General features: G+C 36.9%; 1 protein-coding gene and 1 long non-coding RNA gene across 3 annotated transcripts in view; one reads left to right on the top strand and one right to left on the bottom strand.

The window, feature by feature from the left end:
- LOC145985166 (uncharacterized) overlaps positions 1–25207 on the top strand; it is a 252061-nt gene that overhangs the window by 48062 nt on the left and 178792 nt on the right. The gene's annotated exons all lie outside the window — the stretch shown is intronic.
- The window catches only part of LOC145985165 (uncharacterized), a 175328-nt gene continuing 157212 nt past the window's right edge, over positions 7092–25207 (bottom strand). For both annotated transcript variants that reach the window (XM_083118854.1, XM_083118853.1), the window contains exon 13: positions 7092–8685. In XM_083118854.1, the coding sequence (XP_082974980.1) occupies positions 8339–8685 (347 nt within the window). In that variant the 3' untranslated portion in view covers positions 7092–8338. The remainder of the gene's footprint in view (positions 8686–25207) is intronic.

Here is a 25207-nt window from a genome sequence, read left to right on the forward strand (position 1 = left end):
GTTGGCGAAGATAAGACCTAAAAACTCCTTCTTCCGACCATCAAAGGGTATTACTCATTTCATTACAGGGCATGGCCCTTACGGTTCTTATTTAAAGAGGTTCGGACTAAGATCTGATGATAAGTGCCAGAAATGTGGCATTTTAACTTGTGAGAAATTTGACGACGTCCGAATTCGGCGTCTGAGGACTAATTTAAGAAGAGGCTCATTCCAACAGATGGCGAGCTGCCAGCAGACCTTCAATATCGTCAACAAGCTTGCAGATATAATATCAAGTTATGAGGAATTAGAGTATAGAAGATCTGACCCCACAGAGAGATATACCACTCTTGGCTCTACTATACGTAGGACTGTCGCAGTTCAGGACGTACCTAGGAGATCAACTCGAGTACTGAGATCAGCCATTACTATGACCACTGAGGAAGATCATCAGCAAGAAGAGATCAGGTACTACGAGACAGGACCAACTTCCCTTAATAGAAGACGTTTCTTCATAACTTCCATTAGAGGTAAACAGCTGGAAGAACTTGAAGCAGATTCATAGTGCAGACCTGATTCCAACACGAGTGGATGATGTGCAGCAGAAGATGACAAGCCACTCCCTAAGCTTCTGGGAGAGCAGTCCATTTTACATTACTTTTTGTTCTGCATCTTGTGGTGGGCCTTCTTGGTCCGCCCGCAGTTCTCATCTTGTAAATTTTCTATATTATTATATTCTCTCTTACTGTATATTATTCCATGCTATATATAGTTCCTGGTGGTCTTCATTTGAAGGCCACTCCAGTTTTCTACGGGCCCTATTGGACCCTGAATTATTCTCTCTATATTTTATGTATTATATATTATTTTATATTTATCATATGAATCTTTTTCTATATTATACTTATGTATGCTTCTCGAAAACTTCTCTAGATTCTCAAACTCAAATTTCAAACATCTCGGTTTTATCTTAGGTACCGAGATTTATATTACTCGCTTATCTTCTTATTTAAACTGGTGTAGAAGCGGAGATTCCCAGAACCTAGTTAACCACTCCAAAGTATATCCTTCACTCCAGGGACACGAAGAATACCGCACCAACAGAAGAATGCAGAAGCACCAACGACAAATGATAGCTGAGTGAGAGGGTATAAGAAGTGAGAGTGGCGAGTGGTGGCGGAGGTTCGCACCTTCGTGTCCCTTTAATTCAATATTAAATAAGTCGATAAGAATGAAAGATGGTTTGTTTTTTATTCAACATAGCTGTATATGCACTTTATTAATTTTTTATTCCATTTATAATCAATCCCGAGATCATGACCTCGTAGCACACTTTCTATCTTCCAAATGTAATTGATGTCATAAGAAGGTTGCATTAAACGAGGCAATTTGCGGCTTGAAACAGTGACATACGCGGTTAGAGTCTTTCAATTAGTGTGGCATAAACCATGCGACAGTACGACCATAGGACAAACTGATTCTTATTTCTCGTGCGACGTGACAGCAAGATGCCGCATGCGGCAGCAGCCTAACAGAATGTGTCAATCACATGTTACATGTTGCCTCGGTGGAATTATAGCTCTAGGACTACTACTGCATTCAGCATCGAACGAGAAATACGAATCAACTTGGATTTTTCACACATTGTCGCATGGTCTTATGTTGTTTCAACAGTGGGGTATTTAAGAAATTTCCAGAGGAGAGGGGGATTTTACTGACAGTCTAGAGAGAGCATGAGACAGTGCTTTTTATATATATGCTCCTGATTGGCTATTTCGAGCGCCTGCTATGAAGCTTAGAAAAGTCAACTTTGAAAGTGACCAATAATGAACCTACGAGCAAGCTCACAACTTACGTGATTTTGTATACACAGTAACTTTTCCTCCACACACACACATATACGTATATACATATATACGTATATACATATATATAAAAATAGCGTAGGTGACAATAAAAACACCACAAATAAAAGGAAATGACTATATTTCGAGGCTAGTACAAAATATACCTTTGTGGCCGATAGAGGAGAGGGGTTGCGGGGGAATATCTCGACAATTTTAAATGGTTAATGAGGTCACTTTACACTTTGTCTCATGTCACTCAACTTACAAAAAAAAGCTTTGAACAAAACATATTTTTTATAATTCCTGAAAAATTGCCGATTTAAATTTGCATATTTACAAAGAAAAGGCCAAGTCCACTTTATGATCAGAACAGCTAATCGGAATTGAGCCTACAGTTTTTAAGTTTGATTTTGACACCCACCCCCAGAAATCTAGCCTGAGACCTAACTTTTGGGGATCTGAAACGAACTTTGGCATAACGTGTGGGGGAGGGGGCAGAATCAGAAAGTTTTCTACCCCATTAAAAATAGCGCACAAGACTACTTTGCAAATTACTGTTTGCGAAATCATAAAAATTACTCATTAACTTGCTTCTCAGGTCCCAGGAGTTCCATTAGCTTCTTAATTTAGAATATTTGTGCCCCGCCAAGTTACGCCTAATTAATCAGGGACTCCTTGAATACAAGACATTAGCGATTACCACTACTATATATCTAACGCCAATCATTGTGTATGTTATTTCATGACCAATTGTTGTTGCGTAACTGATGAAGCGAATGAATTTATTATCGATTCTTCTGTATTTTTAGTTGTGATATTTTACAAATGTGTTTAGCTTGCTGAAAAATTACAAAACTACCAACTTGACAATTCAGTGATGTTGAACGATTATGTGTAACATCATTACTAGACTAGATACATCAAGCCAAGGCTGTATAATTTTCCATTTTTTTAAATTTTTCATGGACAACCAACAATTAAAAGGAACTCACCACTTTACTGCTACTGCCTTCTTGTGTAGATACACTTGAAATTTTCAGAATCGATCGTTTGATCAACACAGTTTTCACAACCACCGTCAGTTTTGAACGCAGATTCCCGATATTGCAGTCTGGGACTCGTAAGGATCGCTTTATTCACTAACATTCCAGCTTCACAAAGAAATATAGCACATTGTTCTTTAAAAAAAACACTTTTTTTTTTTAAAGAAAAAAAGACTTCGTAAAGGACAAAGATCAATGTAACTTTCACATTCACTGCGTTGGCATTTTCCTGCCAAATTCCGTGGACAATGAAAAGGGAAGGGTGGAGGTGGTCTTCAACCCTGGCCACTTATTTCACAGTTTCAGGAATATAGCAGCGCTTGAGGCCACATCTGCGTTCGAAAAATCGAGCTTCCAGTTGTCTGACAGAAAAATGTTGCAATTGAATGGTGAAGTAGGAGACAGTAGCTAAGTTGCCAATAATTTCTTGTCCCCGCCCCCAAATAGTATTCCCCCGTGGATAAAATGTATCAAGCAGAGAGGGGGACACAAGTATCCAGAAGGGGGAATTCACCCCATCCCCCCCACAACTACCACCCTGTGTTTCAATGGCAGTTGAAAACACAATCGCAAGTCACACATTTCTAAATGTTGCCTCAATGAAATGTGACGATCTGTTCAATATATTTTGAGACAATTCCTCATCAAAAGAAAGGAGTTTGTAACAGCCCAAATGCAATTATTCTTCCACCACGTATTGTGCGCAATATGACAACATTTTGAATTACAGATTCCAGGAAACCAAATAGTAGGCGTAAATATTTCACTCAAGGTTAAAACTAAATGTTCGTTTACTAATAATAAATACAATAACTGGTTGCATGCACTATCTACTAAATGAGACAGATAAAAAGTCTGCGTTCTTCACTGAATTACAAATATTGGTTGAATCGTACATAAAAAACGAAGCCACATTACAAATCGCAAAATCAGTGTTATCACTTCAGAGTTGCTTTCGGGGAGAAAATCGCTGAAATTGTACGCTTATGAGTTTACAGTACGTAATGTTTGGTCGCTAGTGTTCAAAGGAACATCGTTCAGTGTTTCATATGTAGAAAAGCACGTTGTGAGAACGACTTACGATCTCACTACCAACGGTTCCAATTTTTAAGCTCTAGCTTTGGCATGGACTATTCATTTTCATTTAATTACCATTATCCTCGTCGTCGCGATGAGCCAAGGAAGGACGGAAAGCGACGTAAAATAAGAAAAATACCAATACAAAAATACAAATCCAAACAAACCAATCATTTGATTGTTGCTAATTTCCATTTATTAATAAATTTAATAACTTTCCAGCCATGATTTTCGAATCCACTAAGTTATTTCATATTGAGTACAGGTTTTAGTAATTTAAAATGTCTAATTTTGAGAGAAGCACTCATACGAGTATAACTATATTACTTACGCATGTGTGTCTGCGGTGTCTTAAATGTGTGCAATTTCTTGCTTCCCAAAACTTTTCGATTTCTGGAAAAAATACTCAGTTTGCAGTACAAAACTATGTTTTTGATCCGAAAGCAATAATTAAATTTTGAACTTTCTACTGTGTTTTTAACGGGTGAACGATGTTTGAGTAATGGTCTTCGTGAAAAATACGTGAATTGGAAGAAAGGTAACCTTTAAGAGACAAATATTTGCAAAACATTACAACAATTAATTTTTTTAGGGTCGTCTTCCAGTTACATATTCCACTTAATAAGTACCTAAATAATTGATTTTCATTGCATTGTCCATATGTACACTCTTAGAAAGATGAAGGCAAAATAATGGAACAACTTGATAAACATCGTAACAAATTTTATTTCTTGAAATAAAATTATATAGTATAAACATTACATATATTACAGTTTTTGTTTTTTCTACATTAGTAGAGTTCTTCTATTTACATTTCATTACAACATTTATACATAACGTCCACATATCACCTAGATCCTTTGTTCATTGATATGTATTCTTTTGACCCAAAATTAACTCAATACAAAACAAGATTTATCTGCATTTTAGCTTACAGTTCAATGTGTATAGGTATGCGTTTGTGTACTTTTTCAGTTTACAACATAAATTTGACCGATAATATCCACGTATCCTTCTCTCAAACCCTTATGAACAATGTCTAAATGTATCACTAACCCAACGGTTCTTAATGCATATGCATTTGAATGTTTAAGTGGACAGTCATGAATGGGCGCATGGAGGACTGAATAAGTTATGTTCTTCAGTGTTTAAACTTCAGACAATGTATTTGCACAATTGTGAACGTGTATAATATTTTACATGATTATGGACTTTCTTGGTACGTTCTAGCCTTCTCGCTATATTAATGTAATAGCACCAAAGTCATGTCATGATGCTCTGTTGATAGTTTTTTTTTGCATTAAGTGTGCTTTACCAGAACTGTTGTAAGACTGATCAATTTAGCATACATACGACTTAGTTCATTCACTTATATTCCTTTTTGTACAAACAAATTTACTTTAATTAGTTTTTACTTCATTATGTACAATTCTCACAATGCGCGTGCCACTGTGGAACATTGCACATAATTTTAATCTCCAAGTAAAAATAAAGTGAAAGTTAGAATAACGCTGGGCCTTGAAATCAAAGTAACGTGGGTTCGATTCTCGGTGGGGGCTTATGTCAGTGGTTGCGATCATACCTCTGTGCATGAAGTAACTTGAGGAATTCAATGCTATTTGAAAATAGCGTCAAAGAACTATAACCAGCTTTGAGCTGAATTCGTACTTGCAACCGAGAAACTAGTGAATGGGGATTTTCTTCATATTACGAATGGTATCGATACCACGATAATGACACCAGACATTTTTGAGAACTGTTGAGACGAGAACGAGACAGGTCATCTGTAAAATCGAAACGAGATTAAGAATATAAAGTGAAGTTGATAAATTGGAATGTAAGACAAAAAAAATCTTCTAAATATTACACGTTTTATCCGAAAATACCAAAAGCGTGATAATTACTTATGCCATAAAATGGATACTTTTATTTATTTTAATCGGTTATTTTGTACTTGTACTTCCTGGTTCGAGAAGAGACTAGACTGTATTCTGTTGTAACTCAACACGAGAACGAGAACGAAACAAATGCAATAACTTGTGCATAATAGAATATAAAGTCAAGGTACTTTACATGTGTCATTTATCTTGATGTACTTTGCTTTCGAGATATTACGGTAATTACTAATTAGAATCAATATATAACTTGAGAAGGAACTTAATTTGATAAAGTTCCATGTTAAAAAAATAATCACATTTTCGTTGGACACTAGGAAAGCAAACTCCTTCTTAGACAGCACATGCTTTGTTCTATTCAGTAGCTTGACCAGGATTTGTTTTTCTTAGGGGCGAGCTAAACTTGATGCTTCATATAGGAAAAATACGAGTAACATGTTCATATTTTGTAAAGTGGCGAAATTTCGTACTTAATAACTTTCATAAGTTAATTGACCGTGTAATGAATGTTACCTGAAGTAAAATTTATGCATTGTGGTTTTAATTCACATTATTAGGTTAATTTTGTATATTTTATTTTTATACATATTATTCTACAACAAATTTGTAGAGGGAGAGAGAAACGATATAAACTTTGTGTATTCCTGTAAGTGCATCTAACGTTCTCCAGTTGTTACTTAAAAATATTTTTTTGTCCGTTAATTTCGAGGTAGCTGTTGTCTTCATAGAGTAAAAGAAGTTCAATGTTTGACAGATCAAACAGACCACTTTAAAAAGTACTGTAAATATCCACCCGTAGTTCAAAAGGCAGAAAAATCTTCATAATTTTCAACATCATATGTCATTTTGAACAAAAAATGAAGTCATATCGCCGCAGATGGTAGTCTTTAGGGAGGGGGGAGGGGGTGTTGGTATATGTACACAGACTACTAGTTAATTTACAATTAACGAATTTCCAAATATTTTGTGTCTGGTATGTCAAAAAGAAAGTTGTTCGCTGTGCGTTGCATCGAGCGATGAAAGAACATAATGTGGTGCGCAGGTAGAACTTCACACAATTTCCATCACGGTCACAGTGGAGAAAGATTACAAATAATTGAGTTGTGTATTGTGAATAAAATTTGTAAGATTAGCAGGAAATGTTCTTTGTTGGACAAAAAATAAGCTCTCAACGACCATGTTACATTTTAAGCTTTAGTACTAAGATATATAGATTATTCTGAAGTATGAACCATTTAGTACTGAGTACTGAAGAAATTGACAAATAAAAATTAAATTTGTACATTCAGAGAAATATGTAATGTTCGTATTTTTAAAATGCAAATGAGATATATAAGATAAGTAATAAACTTTTCCAACTCGAAATCTAATCTCAATTGACTTCGACACAATTTATTGACGGTAGAAAATGTTCCATACGCATTCACTCTACGAAACAACATAAATGTCTTCAATGTACATAACAACTTCACGAGATAAAGTTATGAATTCCCTAGCTGTCATATGTTAACTATGTTATCACATTTTATAAACAAGGGAAAACTTGGAAAATGCCATTTCAGTAGACCAACCGTTCTGATTTTAGCAAATATGGTGTGTAAAAACTGTAAATTATGCACACTTATTCACGTCTTCTTTGCCCTTTTAGCAAATGGAGGACGGAACAACAAAATGGCTCACGTGACATGTATACTCCTACTCAGCTTTAGTTACTGAGCTAACAGTCAGACATAAAGCGGAGTTTGAAACGAGAAAACGGACAATGAAATAATTTATGTTTTACAACCTTTAGTTCTACCCGAGGCGAATTTCATATTAATCATGATGCAGTGTAGCGAGAGTTTCTTTAAAACCTCGTTAAACAAAAGTTAAATCTGTCACTTTTGTATGAAAGGATAACAGAACCAGTACGAGCCCTCAAAGTAGTGAAAATCTCAGTTCACGTACGTTATACATTAGTAGCGAACTTCAGGATTTGGTGTAGAGATTATATCGAGACGAAACTAGTCTCGGTCTCGTGTGGAGTTGCAAATGCCTGTCTCGATCTTGATCTAGTCTCGATTTATGAATCAAGGTGTCCTGGGTTCGATACCCGGTGGAGGTACACTGCACAGTGGTTTGGATCTCACTTTAAACTGTAGGTTCAGTCCAGATTGGCCTATACGTGTATAAAGTGGACCTAAAACACAACAATTCAATTCAATTCAATTTAATTTATAATAACCCCAGTGGCGTGTTTGTGGATCGTTTAACGATTGTTTGTGGTTCGACAAACGACGGTCAACAAACTCGCCATTCGATGGACCCACTGCCAGGCTTACAGCTTAATGACCTGGCAAACTTTCGAACTGAAGTGCACAGTCGTTTGTTTTCTCTTCTCGCTTCCCTTCTCTCATGCCTTGTGACAGTGCTGCACACTTTGGCACAGGAACATGTGAACAATGCAAGTCGTTGATTGAACATCTGGATTTGGATATTAAAGCATCACAAGATATTTTTACAGACTTTTTGCATGGCGGTGACGAAAAGAATTCGACTCGTCCTGCTCTTCTGGTTCTTCGCCTTCCTCGATGTTTCCAGGTGGCTCTTCTGGCGGAGGCTGGTCCTCGGTAGGTCTGATGGTAAACGTTACGCAGTATCGCTTATTCTTGTCCAATCGTTCCGTTGGAAGGGAAATAATTTGCTTCTCTCCACCGTGGCTTAACTCTAAAGTAACAGGTTTTGCCGGATCGACGTAGCGAAGACTTCTAGGAGGCGAGTTTCGAGATACTTTTGTCTCAATGCGCGGCAGAAAACCTCGAGCGGTTATAGTTTTGGGAATTTGGTGATGATTTAGTCTTGTAACTGAAAGAGAGAAGAGGAAATGAGGAGACAAGAACTACAAAATAAAGCGTATACAGTGAGTGATTTATAGAGTACTGACCTTCAGCAGAAAAGGCTTAAATCCAGTGGCGTGCGGTGCTAAATCAGGCAGGGGAACAGGTGACATGCACTTGCCCCCTCCCCTCCCATACGTATCCTAATATAATACAGTAGACCAAGTAAAATTCAACCCTTGTTCAAATGAACCAAATAAACATACGAAACATATGCTAAAAAATTTCAGAAGTCACATACATGAAGCACGTTAAAATTATGAAAATACCAATGTTAAAGCAAATATGATATAATGTAAAGAAAACATTAAAAACAAAATTGTTGATGCGCAACATAGGAAACATTAATAAAAGCAATTTATGAGTGATCAGAGAAAAAATGTTTTGTCGAAACCGGTTTCATCTCTCTATTTGTAGATTAAGTTGACATTTTTTTTTATACTTGAGCATTGTAATTCAAACGTCTTCAATGCAATAATGGCAATCAGATGGCCGAGTTTTTTTATGACGTCCACTCATGGGCGTCCAGAAGGGGGACAAGGGGGGCCTTGTCCGCCCCCCCCCCGGAAAATGAAAGTCAACCAAAAATTATATATTTGTCACATATAATTTCATTTCAGCCACAATAATATGTGTTAATTATTGCATGAATATGATAAATTCAAATTTAAGCAATGTTTTTTTGAGGGTACAACACTATTATTGGGGAAAAGGTACCTTGCTTGTCCCCCCTGGAAAAAAATGCCTTCCTTTGCTTTCCCTGGAAAAAATCCTGCGGACGTCCATGCGTCCACTACATTTGTAGAAATTGTGACAAAACCCGAACTGTTCCAAACTCCCTTCTCGGGAACAAACAAGGACAACAATAATTTGCCACTGGAAGAGTATACAGTTACAGAGTTGTAGTAACTTGCTTGAAAATGTCTTGTGTACGATTTAGTTTTAGTTTTTAATTCGGTTAGGATAGGTGTTGGTTTGCTGTCTTTTCTGTAAAGTTCAATGAACTAAAAGCTTTCGTCTTCAGCCGGTCGATCATACAACACTCACAACATTCGCTTTGTCCTGCCGCTCCGTGCGTCTTGGGGCTGGTGGAACAGGTGGATGCGAGCTGTTCCCTCGGAAGCTATTTCGCAGCGGTTAGCAAAGGCATTTAGCAGACGCTTAGACTGTAGAAGATTTTTCCAGTTTGTTATGAATGACAGACGCAATTTTGCAATGAGATTAGGAAACTATAGACTTACTACACTCAAAACCATCACTACGACGCAATTAAACTTTAGCACATAGCAAAAACTCGAAGGAAAACGAATTCGCTATGTCTCTCGTAGGGAACAGCTAGAGAGTTCAGCTTCCGCGGCACCATGAGGATCCTTTACCTTCGCGCATGGTCGGAAATACTCGGCAACAGACAGCAGAGCGTGGGACGACGAGGGTGGGTGAAGTAAACAAACGTCCAGTCACGGTGAAAGTTTTTCTTCGGCGTGTTGATTTCGGAAGAAAGAAGTGTTCTTATTATGTAATTATAGATAATTTAAATAGCTAAAAAGGGCGATAAGTAGATGGGAACAGCCTGTTCCCTCTGTTCCATGGAGGGACCGCCACTGCTTAAATCCAATTCATTATTTCAATCGAGGTTTTATCTACAGGGTGGCTCAATAAGTCACTTAACACCCTCAGTACAAGGCCACTGCAGCGCGCAACATGGAAATGGTGATGACCAATCGTTATCAGGCCAAGGGGGAACCACATTGACGCCACCCACACGGTCGGCGGCCATCTTGATGTCCGCCATCTTGAATTCAACTTCAGAATTTTAAATGGGAAGGGGGTCGTGCGACATATCAAAATGGGCTAGAATTGCACGAGAAATGCAATGGTGAAGGTTTTTTCGACGTACCTTTAACCAGTAAAACATTATGGCTGAATTCTTGTACCAATTTGCTCCTTTTCGAGGTGTTAGAAAAATGTCTTAAAATTTGTTTAGCGTTTCGGTAATGCATCGAGATCAAAGTGACTTCTATGGAGAGACGTTCGCATGCCTTTGCACATTATTTTAATCGGATACATCCATGAAGAGCTGTGCATTATGAATGGTTGTCGCGAACAATTTACAGTGTGACGCTTCCATTGAATTAAAAGTCCTTCACAGTGACAAGGCTAATGTTTATGTTCATAAGGAAGTTCATAAACAGAATATGATAACTAACTTTGGACAAAAACTGGTTCATAACGTTCCCATAAGTGTTCTGGTGTTCTTCCCTATTGAAAAAACTCTGTAAAAAGTACCTTCTTCCATAAGCAAGGATGAAAAAAACTGTTTATTTAACAAATCCAAGTAGCCCTAAGCATTTAAGGTTCCGTTGATGGAAAATTGACTAACCAATCGTGTTCCACACAGCACGCCACACCATTAACTTACCAACACTAACCATTCAGCTTTGATCTGTCGAAAATGGGTTATCAGATAAAAATCATCGAATAGTCTGTTTATGAACTTCCTTATGAACATAAACATTAGCCTTGTCACTGTGAAGGACTTTTAATTCAATGGAAGCGTCACACTGTAAATTGTTCGCGACAACCATTTATAATGCGCAGCTCTTCATGGATGTATCCAATTAAAATCGTGTGCAATGGCATGCGAACTTCTCTCCCTAGACGTCACATTGATCTCGATGCATTACCGAAGCGCTAAACAAATTTTAAGGCATTTTTCTAACACCTCGAAAAGGAGCAAATTGGTACAAGAATTCAGCCATAACTTTTTACTGGTTAAAGATACGTCGAAAAAAACCTTCACCGTTGAATTTCTCGTGAAATTCTAGCCCATTTTGATATGTCGCACGACCCCCTTCCCATTTAAAAGTCTGAAGTTGAATTCAAGATGGCGGACATCAAGATGGCCGCCGACCGTGTGGTTGGCGTCAATGTGGTTCCCCCTTGGCCAGATAACGATTGGTCATCGCCAATTTCAAATTACATGCCGCAGTGGCCTTGTACTGAGGGTGTTAAGTGACTTATTGAGCCACCCTGTAGAGTAACTAGCACAGATTTAGTCTTCTGTAAAACTGATAACTGACGTCATACTCGTACATACATCATCATACAGGGTTGCTTATTTAGTTTATTTATTTAATTTAATATCTTTGTCATATCATACTATAAATCTACGCGTTGATCAATATTATGTTAATATTACAAGTAAATAATTGCGCCGCAGTCAACGATAATTTGTTAATACATAATGTTCATCTAACATAATAGACAGTGAAATGGTCTTTTAAATGTTTTATAACAAACCTGAAATGGACAATACCTTGATTTTATCTATTACAGCCTAACATTTTCATTTAAAATGTTAAAATAAATAAAATGGAATACAAATTAAACAATTAGGAGTGCATCCAGAGTTGGAAGAATCTTTACGATACTTTTTTTTATTCATATTACGAGGTTTATTTTTTAATTAGGGGCCGTTTTGCGCTCACGTTGGCAACACTGCATGCCTTGCACGTAAACAGACCCATTTCACGTTATGAAACGCTTGGTGTGGTTGTGGTGGACAATGGAAGTGGTGCAGGTGATTGAAAATCCCGCCGAGTGTGAGATACGATTAGTGATCAGGTTTTTGACTGCGAAAAATGTGAAAGCGGCAGACATTTATCGCCAGTTACGTGAAGTGTATGGTGAGAATGTCATTGTTGAAGGCAAGGTGCTTAAGTGGGTACGTCTGTTTAAGGCCGGTCGCACGAATGTTCATGACGAACCACGATGTGCTTCTGATTGAGTTTCTGCCGAATGGACAAACAGTTAAGGCAGCTGTGTATTGCAAGACTCTCAAGAAACTTCGACGAGCAATACAGAATAAACGACGAGGAATGCTGTCTTCCGGTATCATGTTGCTACACTACAACGCACGGCCACACACTAAAACGCCACACAGTCGCTCATTCACTCATTTGGCTGGGAGCCGATGGACCACCCTCCGTACAGTTCCGATCTCGCCCCTAGCGATTATCACCTATTCCTCCACTTGAAGACTTTCCTCGATGGGAAGCGATTCAACAGCGCCGATGAAGCCAAACAGACCGTGAAGGATTGCCTGTCTGACCTGCCGGCAGATTTCTTGATGAGGGCCTACAAAAGCTCATCTACCGCTACGACAAGTGTCTCAACAACTATGGGAACTACGTTGAGAAGTAGCTGAATTTACATATGAACAACCACAGAGGTAATTGCATTTCTTCCTTTGCATGTTTTCGTTTTATTTCAAATCGGCCCCTAATTAAAAAAATAAACTATTAGTTATTATTCTTGGCATAACGAACTGATATCGATAACTTTTATTTTTTTTTGGAAATAGTAAATTAACATATGCTTTTCCACACGACAAAAACAGGCTTTGACATGAACATAGTAAAGTCTGTAACAAGTAAAATAGGAACATTTGGTAAAAATAAACGTATTTTCTATGAAAATGTGATAGCATTTTTTAAAAGATATAACAGTTCAAAATTAACAAGTGATTTTAAAAATTAGTTTAAGTAGTGTAATTGATGATATAACCATTTCGAGAAAGTATGAACCCCTCTCAGGCAGATTTGGCTACACTTAAAACTAGCTCAACATGCCCATATGAGCTTTTTGCTCAAGTGTGGAACCCTGTCTAATCCAAGATTTTTGTAAAAATGCCCTCGGGAATTTCCCGTGAAAGTATGACCCCCCTCAGATTGATTTGCCTACACTTATAAAAGACACTTCTGTGAGATTGTTGTCCATAATCCTGTCAAAAATATGCCCCTCTTGATATTTTTTTTGGCCACACTTAAAACTAGGCCAAACGTATTAACACCCACACACACACACCCACACACACACACATATTGACCTTGACCCTGACGTTGATGTTGACGTTGACGTTGACCTTGACCACACCCACCCACATACACACCTACACCCACCCACACCCCCACATACACACCCACACACACCTACACCCACCCACACCCACCCTCATACCTACCCACACCCACCCTCATACACACCCACATCCACCCACACCCACATACACACCCACACCCACATACACACCCACACCCACCTACATACACACCCACACACACCCACACCCACCCACACATATTTACTCCCGGTCTACTTGTGGCCTATTTCTGGTTTATTTATATTGCATCATGTTTTGCAACAAATTATTACCTAATATTATGCAATAAATTATTAGACATGTGTTGTTTTCTGATTGGTTGGTTATGACATAATGTGATGATGTGTTATATTCTGATTGGCTTATTGTTTCAGATGTTTTCAATGCGGTCTGTGCTTAGGCTATATAAAGAGATTTTGCATTGCATATCAGCCAGTATTGTGAAAGTTGTTGAAGAGTAAGGTTGTGTTGTTGCAGTGCTGCTCATATTTTTTAAACACAAAAATATTGCAGATTTGAATTACAAATCTATTTGATTTAATATACAGAATTTTTTACAACCTGTCATAGGTTTATTAAGTATAGAGTTTTGATTTGAACCCCAAGAAATTTTATATAAATACCAAAGCCAAAAATATTAACACACATACACACATACACACACACACACAAATCACACTGCTGAACCCAACTGATATTTTTTATTAAGCATAGAATTTTGATTTGAATCCCAAGAAAGTTTATATAATAAACCAACAACAAAAATATCAAAGCCAAACATATTTACACACTAAGTATATACACTAGGTATACAAAACACACTGCTGAACCCAACCGATATTTTTTATTAAGCATAGAATTTTGATTTGAATCCCAAGAAAGTTTATATAATAAACCAACAACAAAAATGCTAAATCAAAAATATTGTAATCAATGCAATAAGAATATATCCAGCCCCAATTGGGCTAAGCATCAAAAGATTTGTAATCCAGACAAATACAGAACTCCCATAAAAATATGCCCTAAATGCCATAGAAAATATAGTCTGGAATATTTCACATATAAACATAAAGATACTTGTTCTGCACAGTCATCAATATTGCCCCCACAACCATCTACATCTGGTCTGAAAAGAAAGCATGAAGCACCTGTTAATGCTGGACCGGCAAAGCAGCCACGCTATGAACCCATCCATAGCAGTTTTAATGGCCAACTTAGGGATCACCGGTTTGTATCAGAGCCAAAATGTGACATTAAGAATTTTTTGAACAGTATAAATTCTGATGTGCAGGCAATTCTAAATGCACAAAATGGCTCTTATAAGCTGTCTCTCAAATTGTTTACACAATATAAGAAACCAAATGGCACAAAATTTACACAGCCCCACATAACAGAAACTGTACCTGTATACTCAAATACAAATTCAGACAAAATAATAAGCAGTTTGATAGATCAATTAAATATTAAACACTCTGAATTTGCAACAAAAGAGTCAGGATGGAGCCTATGCGGATCTCCACACAAGCTCTATGTTAATATTTCTGAATTCAGCCCATTACAAGGATCTACATATTTGCCATTACCTGCCAATATTAAAAACAAACAAGCCGTGGTTAATATAAAAAATAATGATGAGAAATGCTTTTTGTGGTGTATTTTAGCTGCTTTGTATCCAGTTTCAAGGAATCCTGAGAGAATAACTTATTATAAACAACATGAACATGATTTTGATGAAGCAATGGAGGGTTTAGAATATCCAATGTCTGTTCAGAATATTGATAAATTTGAAAAAAAGGTCAGGAATATCAATGGTAAACAATTATCTATTAATGTATTTATTTGTTCTACTGGCCGTGGCAATTGCTTGATAGAACCTCTCAGAATCAGTACACTTGATGATGAATCTGCTATTCCGATTGATCTGCTCTTAATTGAAGGGGATGATACATACCATTATACTCTGATACACAGTCTTGAAGCTTTAGTCAGAACACAACTAGACAAATTTAATAGAATATTCAAGTTGTGCAGAAGATGTTTAACTGTATTTGATGGTCAAAAAATGATAAAAGGGGTTCGGGAAGAGAATGCAGAAATTGCTAAAAACAAGTTAATTGAGCATCTGAAATACTGTGGGAACCATAAACCTGTTCATATGGTGATGCCAATGCCAAGTGAAAATGCCAAATTCAAAAAATTTGAAGCCTTGTTGGAACACCCAGCATATATAGTCTGTGATTTTGAATCAAACCTCAAACCTCTTGCATTCTGCAATCCAGATCCTGATGAATCTTCAAGTACATCATACCAGCTACATGAACCTTCTAGCTTTTGTTATATAATTATAAGAGATGGTGTAGCTAGTGAGCCACACTTATACATGGGATCAAATGCCATCAAAGAATTTGCACATAGAATAGAAAATGAGTGCCACGACATAGCATCTAATGTCTTATTAAAATCAAAACCCATGTTGCCTTTAACAGAGGAACAGATTGAAGATTTCAACAATACAGAAAAATGCCCGGTATGTGATTCTGAATTTTCAGATACAAATATCAAGGTACATCACCATTCCCATACAGATGGTAAATTCTTAATGGCCCTGTGTAATAGCTGTAATATTAAGATCCAGAGACCAAAATTTGTCCCCATATTTTGCCATGGTGCATCTAATTATGATTTCCATCATCTGATCAGGTACGAGGGGTTTGAGAAGCAGAATTTAAATATTTTAGCAGAAAATGATGAAAAATATATAGCTATTAGCAAAATAATTAAAGTTAATGGTGTTCCTATTCACTTAAGATTTCTTGATTCATACAGAATTCTGTCTGCTAGCCTGGCTACACTGGCCACTCAATTATCTGATGATCAATTCAAAATTACAAGTGCTTTGTTTCCAAATCAGGACCTGAAATTAATTAGGCGGAAGGGTGTATATCCATATGACTATGTTACAGATTTTTCTAAATTTGATGAGTGTGCTCTGCCACCACAACAAGAGTTTTACAGCAAAATCAGAGGATCTGGAATCACTGATGAAGATTATCACCATGCCCAATTGATGTGGAACAATTTAAAATGCCAGACATTTGGTGATTATCACAATGCATATTTAAAACTTGATGTGACCCTCTTAGCTGATATACTTCAGGCATTCAGAAAATCTTCCATGAAAAATTATAAACTAGATCCAATTTATTTTTACAGTGCTCCGGTGTTAGCATGGTCTGCAATGTTTTTAAACACTAAAATGCAATTGGATCTGATCCAAGATCAAGACATGTACTTGTTTATGGAGCAATGTATAAGAGGGGGCATGGTGCAATGCTCTCAGAGATATGCCAGAGCTAATAACAAATATATTCCTGATTATGATCCAGCACTGCCATCAAATTATATACTGTATGTGGATGCAAACAGCCTGTATGGTTATGCCATGATGGATAAACTGCCATATGCAGGGCTTGAGTGGGTTGAAGATTTCAATATTGAAGATCTTCAGGATTTTGATGACAGTGACTATGGCCTCTTCTTAGAGGTTGTTCTGACAATTCCAGATAATTTACACAACAAATTTTCTGATCTGCCCCCAATTCCTGAGGTTGAATGCTCACCTGGCTCTAAACAGAAGAAATTGATGATGACTCTGGAGCCAAAACAGGGTTATGTCATATATTACAAAAACCTCCAGTTCCTGATGAATCATGGTGTTCAAGTGACAAAAGTTGGAAAAGTTTTGAGGTTCAGGCACTCAAGATGGTTGAAACCATATATTGATACAAACACAGAGCTTCGAACATCTGCAATGAGCCAATTTGATAAGGCCTTGTTTAAATTGATGGTCAATTCTGTATATGGCAAAACTATTGAAAATGTCAGAAAACATACTGATGTTAAAATAATTACTGACCCCAGCCGGAGCAAAAAATTGATAGCAAAACCCAACTTCAATTATAGAAGAATTTATGATGAAAATATGGCACTTTTCAACATGAAAAAAACAAAGATTAAGTTTGATAAGCCTATTTATGTAGGGGCTGTGATATTGGAATTGGCCAAATTACACATGTTAAAATTGTATTATGATGTGTTGAAGCCTTTTTATAAGGATCGTGTAAAACTGATGTACATGGACACAGATAGTTTTGTTCTTGATATTCAGACAGAAGATGTTTATCAAGATATGTCCCAGCCTGAATTGTTTAAATACTTTGATACCAGTGAACATACAGAGATTCAACACCACAACAAAAAGGTGCCTGGCAAGTTAAAAGATGAGACACTTGGTGATGTTATTGTGGCATTTGCTGGGTTAAGTGCCAAGATGTACAGTTTTGAAACATGTAGTGGTGTTGTTGCCAAAAAAGCCAAGGGCATTGGCAGAGTAACTGTGGAAAAAGAGCTCCAATTTGAAGATTATAAAAATTGTCTCAAATCCCAGAGTTTAATCAGAACATCAGAATCCAGAATTCAGAGTGTGGATCACTTGCTGACTAGCAATATTGTAAGAAAAGTGGCTCTGGACCCACATGATGATAAGAGATGCATTTTATCATGTGGCTTACATACTCTACCATGGGGTCATTGTTATTTGAAAAATGGCAATCAATGCCCAATTACAGAGCATGATTTGAAATAAATAAACATGCCTATGAACTTATTTGGGTTCAAAAAACAGGCTATTATGGAGCTGCCAACACCATCACCCTCTTCTGATATAATATCTAAACTGAGTGGTTTATTAATTATTCATCTGAACAGCATACTTACAGATGTTGATGATGAAACAGGTAAAATATTGTACATATTTAACAATAATTTAAATCATTACCAATTACCTGTAGGTGGTCAATTACAATTTATTACAACTCCTGAGGGTGATGTCAAAGTTTCAGTAGGGAGAAATATTTATAGAATTAAGCACTCAAACATGATTTCTGGCACTGTTTATACTGTTTCTGCTGGTGACTGCTTATATATTGAGGTCCCTGGATCCTATGACAAGCTTATACCTTTTTTTATAGAATTAAGAATCAGATATTCAATAATAAATAACCGCTAAAACAAAAATGCCTAATGATATATTTGGCCATACAAGACATGAAGATCACGGTGATGAGATTCTGATGCTTGATGTCAGAGTCAAGAAATTAAGAAGTGATTTACAAGCTTTACAAACCACACTCAATGCCAGTCTTCAATTAGAAATTACAAATTTACAATCACAATGCATGGACCCTCTTCTTAAAATTGATTCTGAACTCAAATTATTGCTTCAGAAATATACTGATTTGGCCACATTGGATAATTTTCAAAGTTTAGAGGAGGCTGCAGCAGCTCTTCAAGCCAAATTTAAGACCCAGGCCACCAACTCTGAGCAATTGAAACAACAATTGGAAGAGCAAATAAATAATGTCCAGGCACAGCTCCAAACAATTGTCAAAAGCATAAAATCACAAGAAGATTTTGATCTAGGGATTTCCACTCTAAAGGAACAGATTCAGTCACTCCAGATATCTAATCTGGACCCTCTAAACAATGCCATAGCCGAGGTTAAAGAAAAAATTGAGACACTTAAAAATTTTATGAACAATTTGCCATCTTCTGATGCTTTGAGTGCAATAACTCGGAGTGTTGCCAATATTAAGCTGCAACTTGAAACATATGAAGATTTTGGAAAAATTCAAAGTACCATAACCCATCTTGAGGGTACAATAGCAGCAGTGCAAAGTGATTTGACAAATGTACAAGAAACTCTAGAATCTCACCTGCCTGGTATTGTAGATACCCTTGCTAGTGTCCAGCAACAGATCACAAAACTTGAAAACCTCAACACTGAATCTGAGCTATCTCATTTTCATCACTTGATCGATGATATCCAAACAAAGCTTGAAATTTTACAACAATCAACACCCACTCAGGCAGATATAGCCCTGCTCCAAGATGCTATGTGTGGTGTGGTTGATGCTTCTGAATTAAATGATGTGAAATTGGCACTTGAATTTTTGCAAAATACTGTATCAAATCTGCCTACATCACAGGAACTTAAAAATATTAAGAGAGCTGTGAATCGCATATTGAAATCAGAAGATATCAGGAATATCCAGACAGAGATGAAACAACTCACTCAGACAGTGGCCACTCTACCAACCAATCAACATATTAATGAACTGCATGCCCTGTTTGAGGATATCAGAAGACAAGTCCATGATCTTACTGCTCAAAATTCAAAATTGGCAGTTGTTGAAAATTTACAGCAAATTGTAGCTAATATCAAGCAACAGCTAGGGACCATGGAATCCAATCAAGCAAATGCTTTGTCTGTTTTTGCCACACAGCTACAAGAAATTGTGCAACAATACAAAAAACTTGTTGTGGACATAAAAATCAAGCCAGGCCATGATGATGTTGTTAGGACCATCAATGAGCACCTTGAATCTGTAACAAGCAGATTGCTTACAGCAGATAAAGAAATAACAGGCATAATCGAGAATCCTAAACATACAGTAATTCTTGAATTGTACAGTATCCCCAACAAAGAATATGATTCACCATTTACACCAGGTGGCAAAATATATATGCTGTCCCCTGCACAATTTTATTACCAGTTTTTTGTTGGGGGCACACTTAGACCAATCAAGATCAAATATTGGCTTCAACCACAGGCACACCACTACCCTACCTTATCAATAACAAATGCTGACAACAAACCAAAAATAACCAGTGTAGAGTTAGAGGATTTTACAGATCCCAATACATTAGAAACATCTTATGTTGAAGATGATGGCTCTCTGGAATTTCATATACAAATAGGAGACAAATTATATTTAGAAAATCCTGTAGTATCAGCTGCTGAACACCCCATAGTTGCAATATTCTTGTTTTCATATTATGTCTAGACAAATTATTGTTGATGAATTACACAGACAAGCCAGACATAATTATAAGAGACTGCCAGTAGTTACAAAAGGCATAGATGATTTATGGCAGTGCGACTTGATTGAGATGGCAAGTGGACAGCTGAAAAACTTAGACAAAATCAACAAGGGCTACAAGTATCTACTCACTGTCATAGATACATTTTCAAAATTTGCCTGGGCTGTGCCACTCAAATCCAAGACTGGAAAATGTGTTACAGAAGCCTTCAGGACAATCATCAATCAGAGTGGAAGATCACCGCGTTATTTGCAAACAGATAATGGCAAAGAATTTTATAATTCTGTGTTCCAACAATTTATTAAAAGCCAGTCAATACAACATTATTCGAGTTACAGTGATCTCAAGGCCTCAATTGTAGAGAGATTCAACAAAACTCTAAAAATCTTATGTATAAACAATTTACACTTCAAGGTAATTATAAATGGATTAATATTCTTCCAGAACTTCTACAAAAATATAACAACTCGGTCCATTCCACAATCAACATGAAACCCTCTGAAGTAACTTCATCTGATGAGCAAAAATTGATCAGCACTGTTTATTATCCTAAATATCAGTCAACAACAAGAAAAGCCAAATACAAGGTAGGTGATCAAGTAAGAATCAGCAAATATAAGCACTTATTCAAAAGAGGCTTTACAAGAAACTGGAGCACTGAATTATTTACAGTGGTTCAAGTTAAACCTGGGACCCTTAACACATATATAATAAAAGACCACCGAGGAGAAATTCTCAAAGGCAGGTTCTATGAAGAAGAACTCACCAAAACTAAACAGCCTGACACATATCTCATAGAAAAAATTATCCGCAGAAAAGGCAACAAGTTACTTGTCAAATGGCTAGGACTTCCAGAACACAGCTGGATCGATGCAGACAAAGTGATAATATGAGCACCTGGGATGTTATAAAAAGGCTGCCAGAACCTGAACAGCAGATTAAGAGAAATGGCAAGTTGCTACCTGATAATATTAGATGTCTTATTGTTGGGCCATCGGCTTGTGGTAAAACTACACTAATGATTGATAATTTTTTATTGGCACCCAACTGGTTAGACTGGAAAAACAGGCACTTGTATGTCTTCTCTAAGAGCTTGGAACAATTAAAATATCAGCAGCTGATAAAGCTATATGATGGATTGGATATAGCCACTTTTGAACCAGATGTCAAGCCACTCCATGAATGTCTCGATAATTCTGTTGTTGTGTTTGATGACATTATACTGGATAATCAAAACAAGGTTAGAAATTTCTTTACACAGGGCCGACACAAAAACATAGATTGTTTCTACCTGGCACAGACTTTTTCTAAAATTCCGAAGCAGCTGATCCGAGACAACAGCAATTTTATATGTGTGTATCATCAAGATCATACCAACCTCAAACACATACATGATGAATATGTAGGTGGGGACTTGAGCTACAATGATTTTTCTAAGATTTGCAGTAGGTGCTGGAACCAGGACAGTTATGGGTTTGTCACAATTGATATGACAAGAACACCTAATACTGGTAAATATAGAAATAAAATCAACAATTTTCTAGACATTGAAACATATATAAATAACCATGAAAAGGCCAATAATTGATGATCTTAAATTAAGAGATTATCTTGTAAAAAGATTTAAAGGATGGAAATCAGAGAACCGAGGTTTTTATGAGCAACACAAGCGCACAGAACAGCCTATCATTGATGCTATTGGTGAATTAGGTAAAAATATCAAAACTGTTACAGAGCAAAATCAAAATTTGATCACAGAGCTTGTACCTGTAGCTGCAAGGAACATATTAGATTATCCATTCACCCCACTTTCTAGTATTCATACACCTAGTCCTGTTGCTCCTCGAAGAATTGAAGCTACACAGGATCCTATTGAATTGGGTCTTCTTGCTCAAAAATATTTAACCACACCTAAAGACAACAAAGATGAGGTCTTTGGCTTATATGCTGACACAGAGCGTGATGGCAGCATCATACATAGAATTGGCAATTTCAGAGTAACATTTATGGGAGATGATCTAATTGTATATTCAGAATCTCATCTTGGAGAAAAATGTGGTTTTGTTAAATATCCTGGCACACCTGGATTGTGGGAACTGATGACTAGGAAAAGGCCTGGCAGCTATACAGATCAAGATTATGAGCATTACAAAGAAATATTAATAAAATCAGATGCTCTATACCAGAACAATGATCCCACACAAAAAAGAGTCAAGTCTAGCAGTGGAGCAAAATACAACAATTTAATCAAGCCCATATGGTCACAGATCAAGACTGGCAGTGGAATCAAACAATACAACACCCTGCCTAAAGAATTTGTGTGGGTTGATGATGTCAGGAAACTTGTAGATAGGTTATTGGTGATAGCTGGGGAGGAAAATGCTGGCAACCACAATTTTTACAATGAAAAGGTTGGAATTATGGACATGATAAGCACAAAATTGTCTAATTTTATAGTGAATGACACTAAGGGGATTGGATATCTTATAAAAATTATTAATACTCTACCACCTAAATTTTGGAATATTTCTGAGGGTCGAGGGCTGGTTAATGATATTATAAACAAGCTGCCATTTGAACTACACATTCCAGGCTATCAGTATTGTGGTCCAGGCACAAAATTGGACCATAGATTAAACAGAGGTGATTCTGGTGTTAATCCCCTAGATGCTGCTTGCAGAGACCATGACATAGCATACAACAGACATTCTGATCTTGACAAGAGACATGTTGCAGACAAGAAATTAGAAGAGGCTGCATTTGGTAGATTTGTAAGCAAAGATGCTTCTTTAAGTGAAAAAATAGCAGCATTGGGGACCACCATAGCTATGAATACCAAACAAAAATTGGGGTGGGGGCTGTGAATATGTATATAATAAACCTAGAATGAAGGCCAAGGGTGTTATGTTTCAGATACCTTATGCAGGTCTTAAATCTCTTAAAACTACTGATAGCCTTTTAACCAAAAAGCAGCGCAAGAAAAAAAGCTCTTGTATTGCCAAGGGCCATGGTATGAAATTGTTGCTTAGCACCCACCAATTAAAAAAATTACAGCAATCAAGAAAAAAATCACATGTGGGGGGATTTATATTTACTATCCCTGCCATCTTAGCTGCTCTCGGGGCTGTGGGGAGCTTGGCTGGGGGATCAGCTGCCATAGCAAAAACAGTAATAGATGCCAAAAAGAATAAGGCAGAATTAGATGAGCAGAGGCGCCATAACCTGGCCATGGAGAAACAAGGCAAAGGTGTTAAGAGAGCCATGAATAAGTTTAAAAAAAACAAGAGCCGCTTACAAACCAAGATATTCAAGCTTTAATCAAGCCACTGGGCATCAAACATTTTAGAGGTATGTACATGTCTGATTCTTTGCCAGAGCAACCACTCAACAAAGAGTGTGGCATTGTTAATTTGGATAAGTACAAAAATCAGGGCACTCACTGGATCTGTTATCTTAAATATTTAAAAAATGAGGCATTTGTGTTTGATTCATTTGGAGGTGTTCCACCTGAAAATTTAATAAAATATCTAAATTCAGCTAATCTTTATTACAATAATGCCCGTGTTCAAAATTTCAAAGATGTTAATTGTGGACATTTGTGTTTATCTGTTCTTAGATATATGTCTCAAATAAATAAACCATCAATTGAAAATTTTCAAAAGGCCTTGTGGTATCTGAAACATCATGGGGGTATTTCATCTCACCAGCCAAAATTCAATATTGAAACTCAGATTACATGATGACATAGTGTATCCCAAAACAATAGCTCTCAGAGCATTTTATGGCATGTACTTGATCCCAAATATTACACACCACAACAACACAATTGCAGTTGGTGATCAAAAAATTGTCATCACTCCAGGGCAGTATAATCTGTCCACTCTAAATGCTCAATTACCCAGAGGTGTAGTGTTAAGTCAAAATTCTGTCACTCACAGAGTAGAGATTGTATCTGCTACAGAGACAGTGGATCTGGGTACTATAGGAGAGCTGTTAGGATTTGAGAACAACACAAAACTTGAACCAGCCATCAAACACACTGCTATTAATATACATAAATTCTTAGCCATAGAGACTCTAAATATTCACTGTAATGTGGCCGAGGGTATGATCACCAAATCAAATGGCATAGGCACTCACAAACAAACCGGCATTATTGCAACATTCAAACCTAACTCTGAATTTATGGAGCCCATCATCTACAATCCATCCCCAACATTATATTTTCCTTTGTGCCATAATAGAATAGACTACATTGAATTGATGGTCACTAATGAAAAAGAAGTATTAGTTGATTTTGCTGGAGCCACAACAACTGCAATCATAGAGATTAATATTTAAATAAAAATACATACAAGAAAAAAATGGAAAATATTGAGAGTTATGAGCTACAATCATTCCCCCCAAACAGGAGGACATTTGCAAATTTAAATCAACCCAACACAGAGATTGAGGTTGATCTTGATGTAGGGGATGGCTTTATACACCCCCACAGAGCAGATCTATACATCAAATTTGATGTTGTAAAGCTCGATGGTACAGATTATCCGGCAAATTCAAATATAAGATTGGTAGACAATTTTGTGCCACATCTGTTCTCTGAAAT

Source organism: Lepisma saccharinum, chromosome 3 (assembly GCF_977018435.1).
Source record: "Lepisma saccharinum chromosome 3, izLepSacc3.1, whole genome shotgun sequence".
NCBI lineage: Eukaryota > Metazoa > Arthropoda > Insecta > Zygentoma > Lepismatidae > Lepisma > Lepisma saccharinum.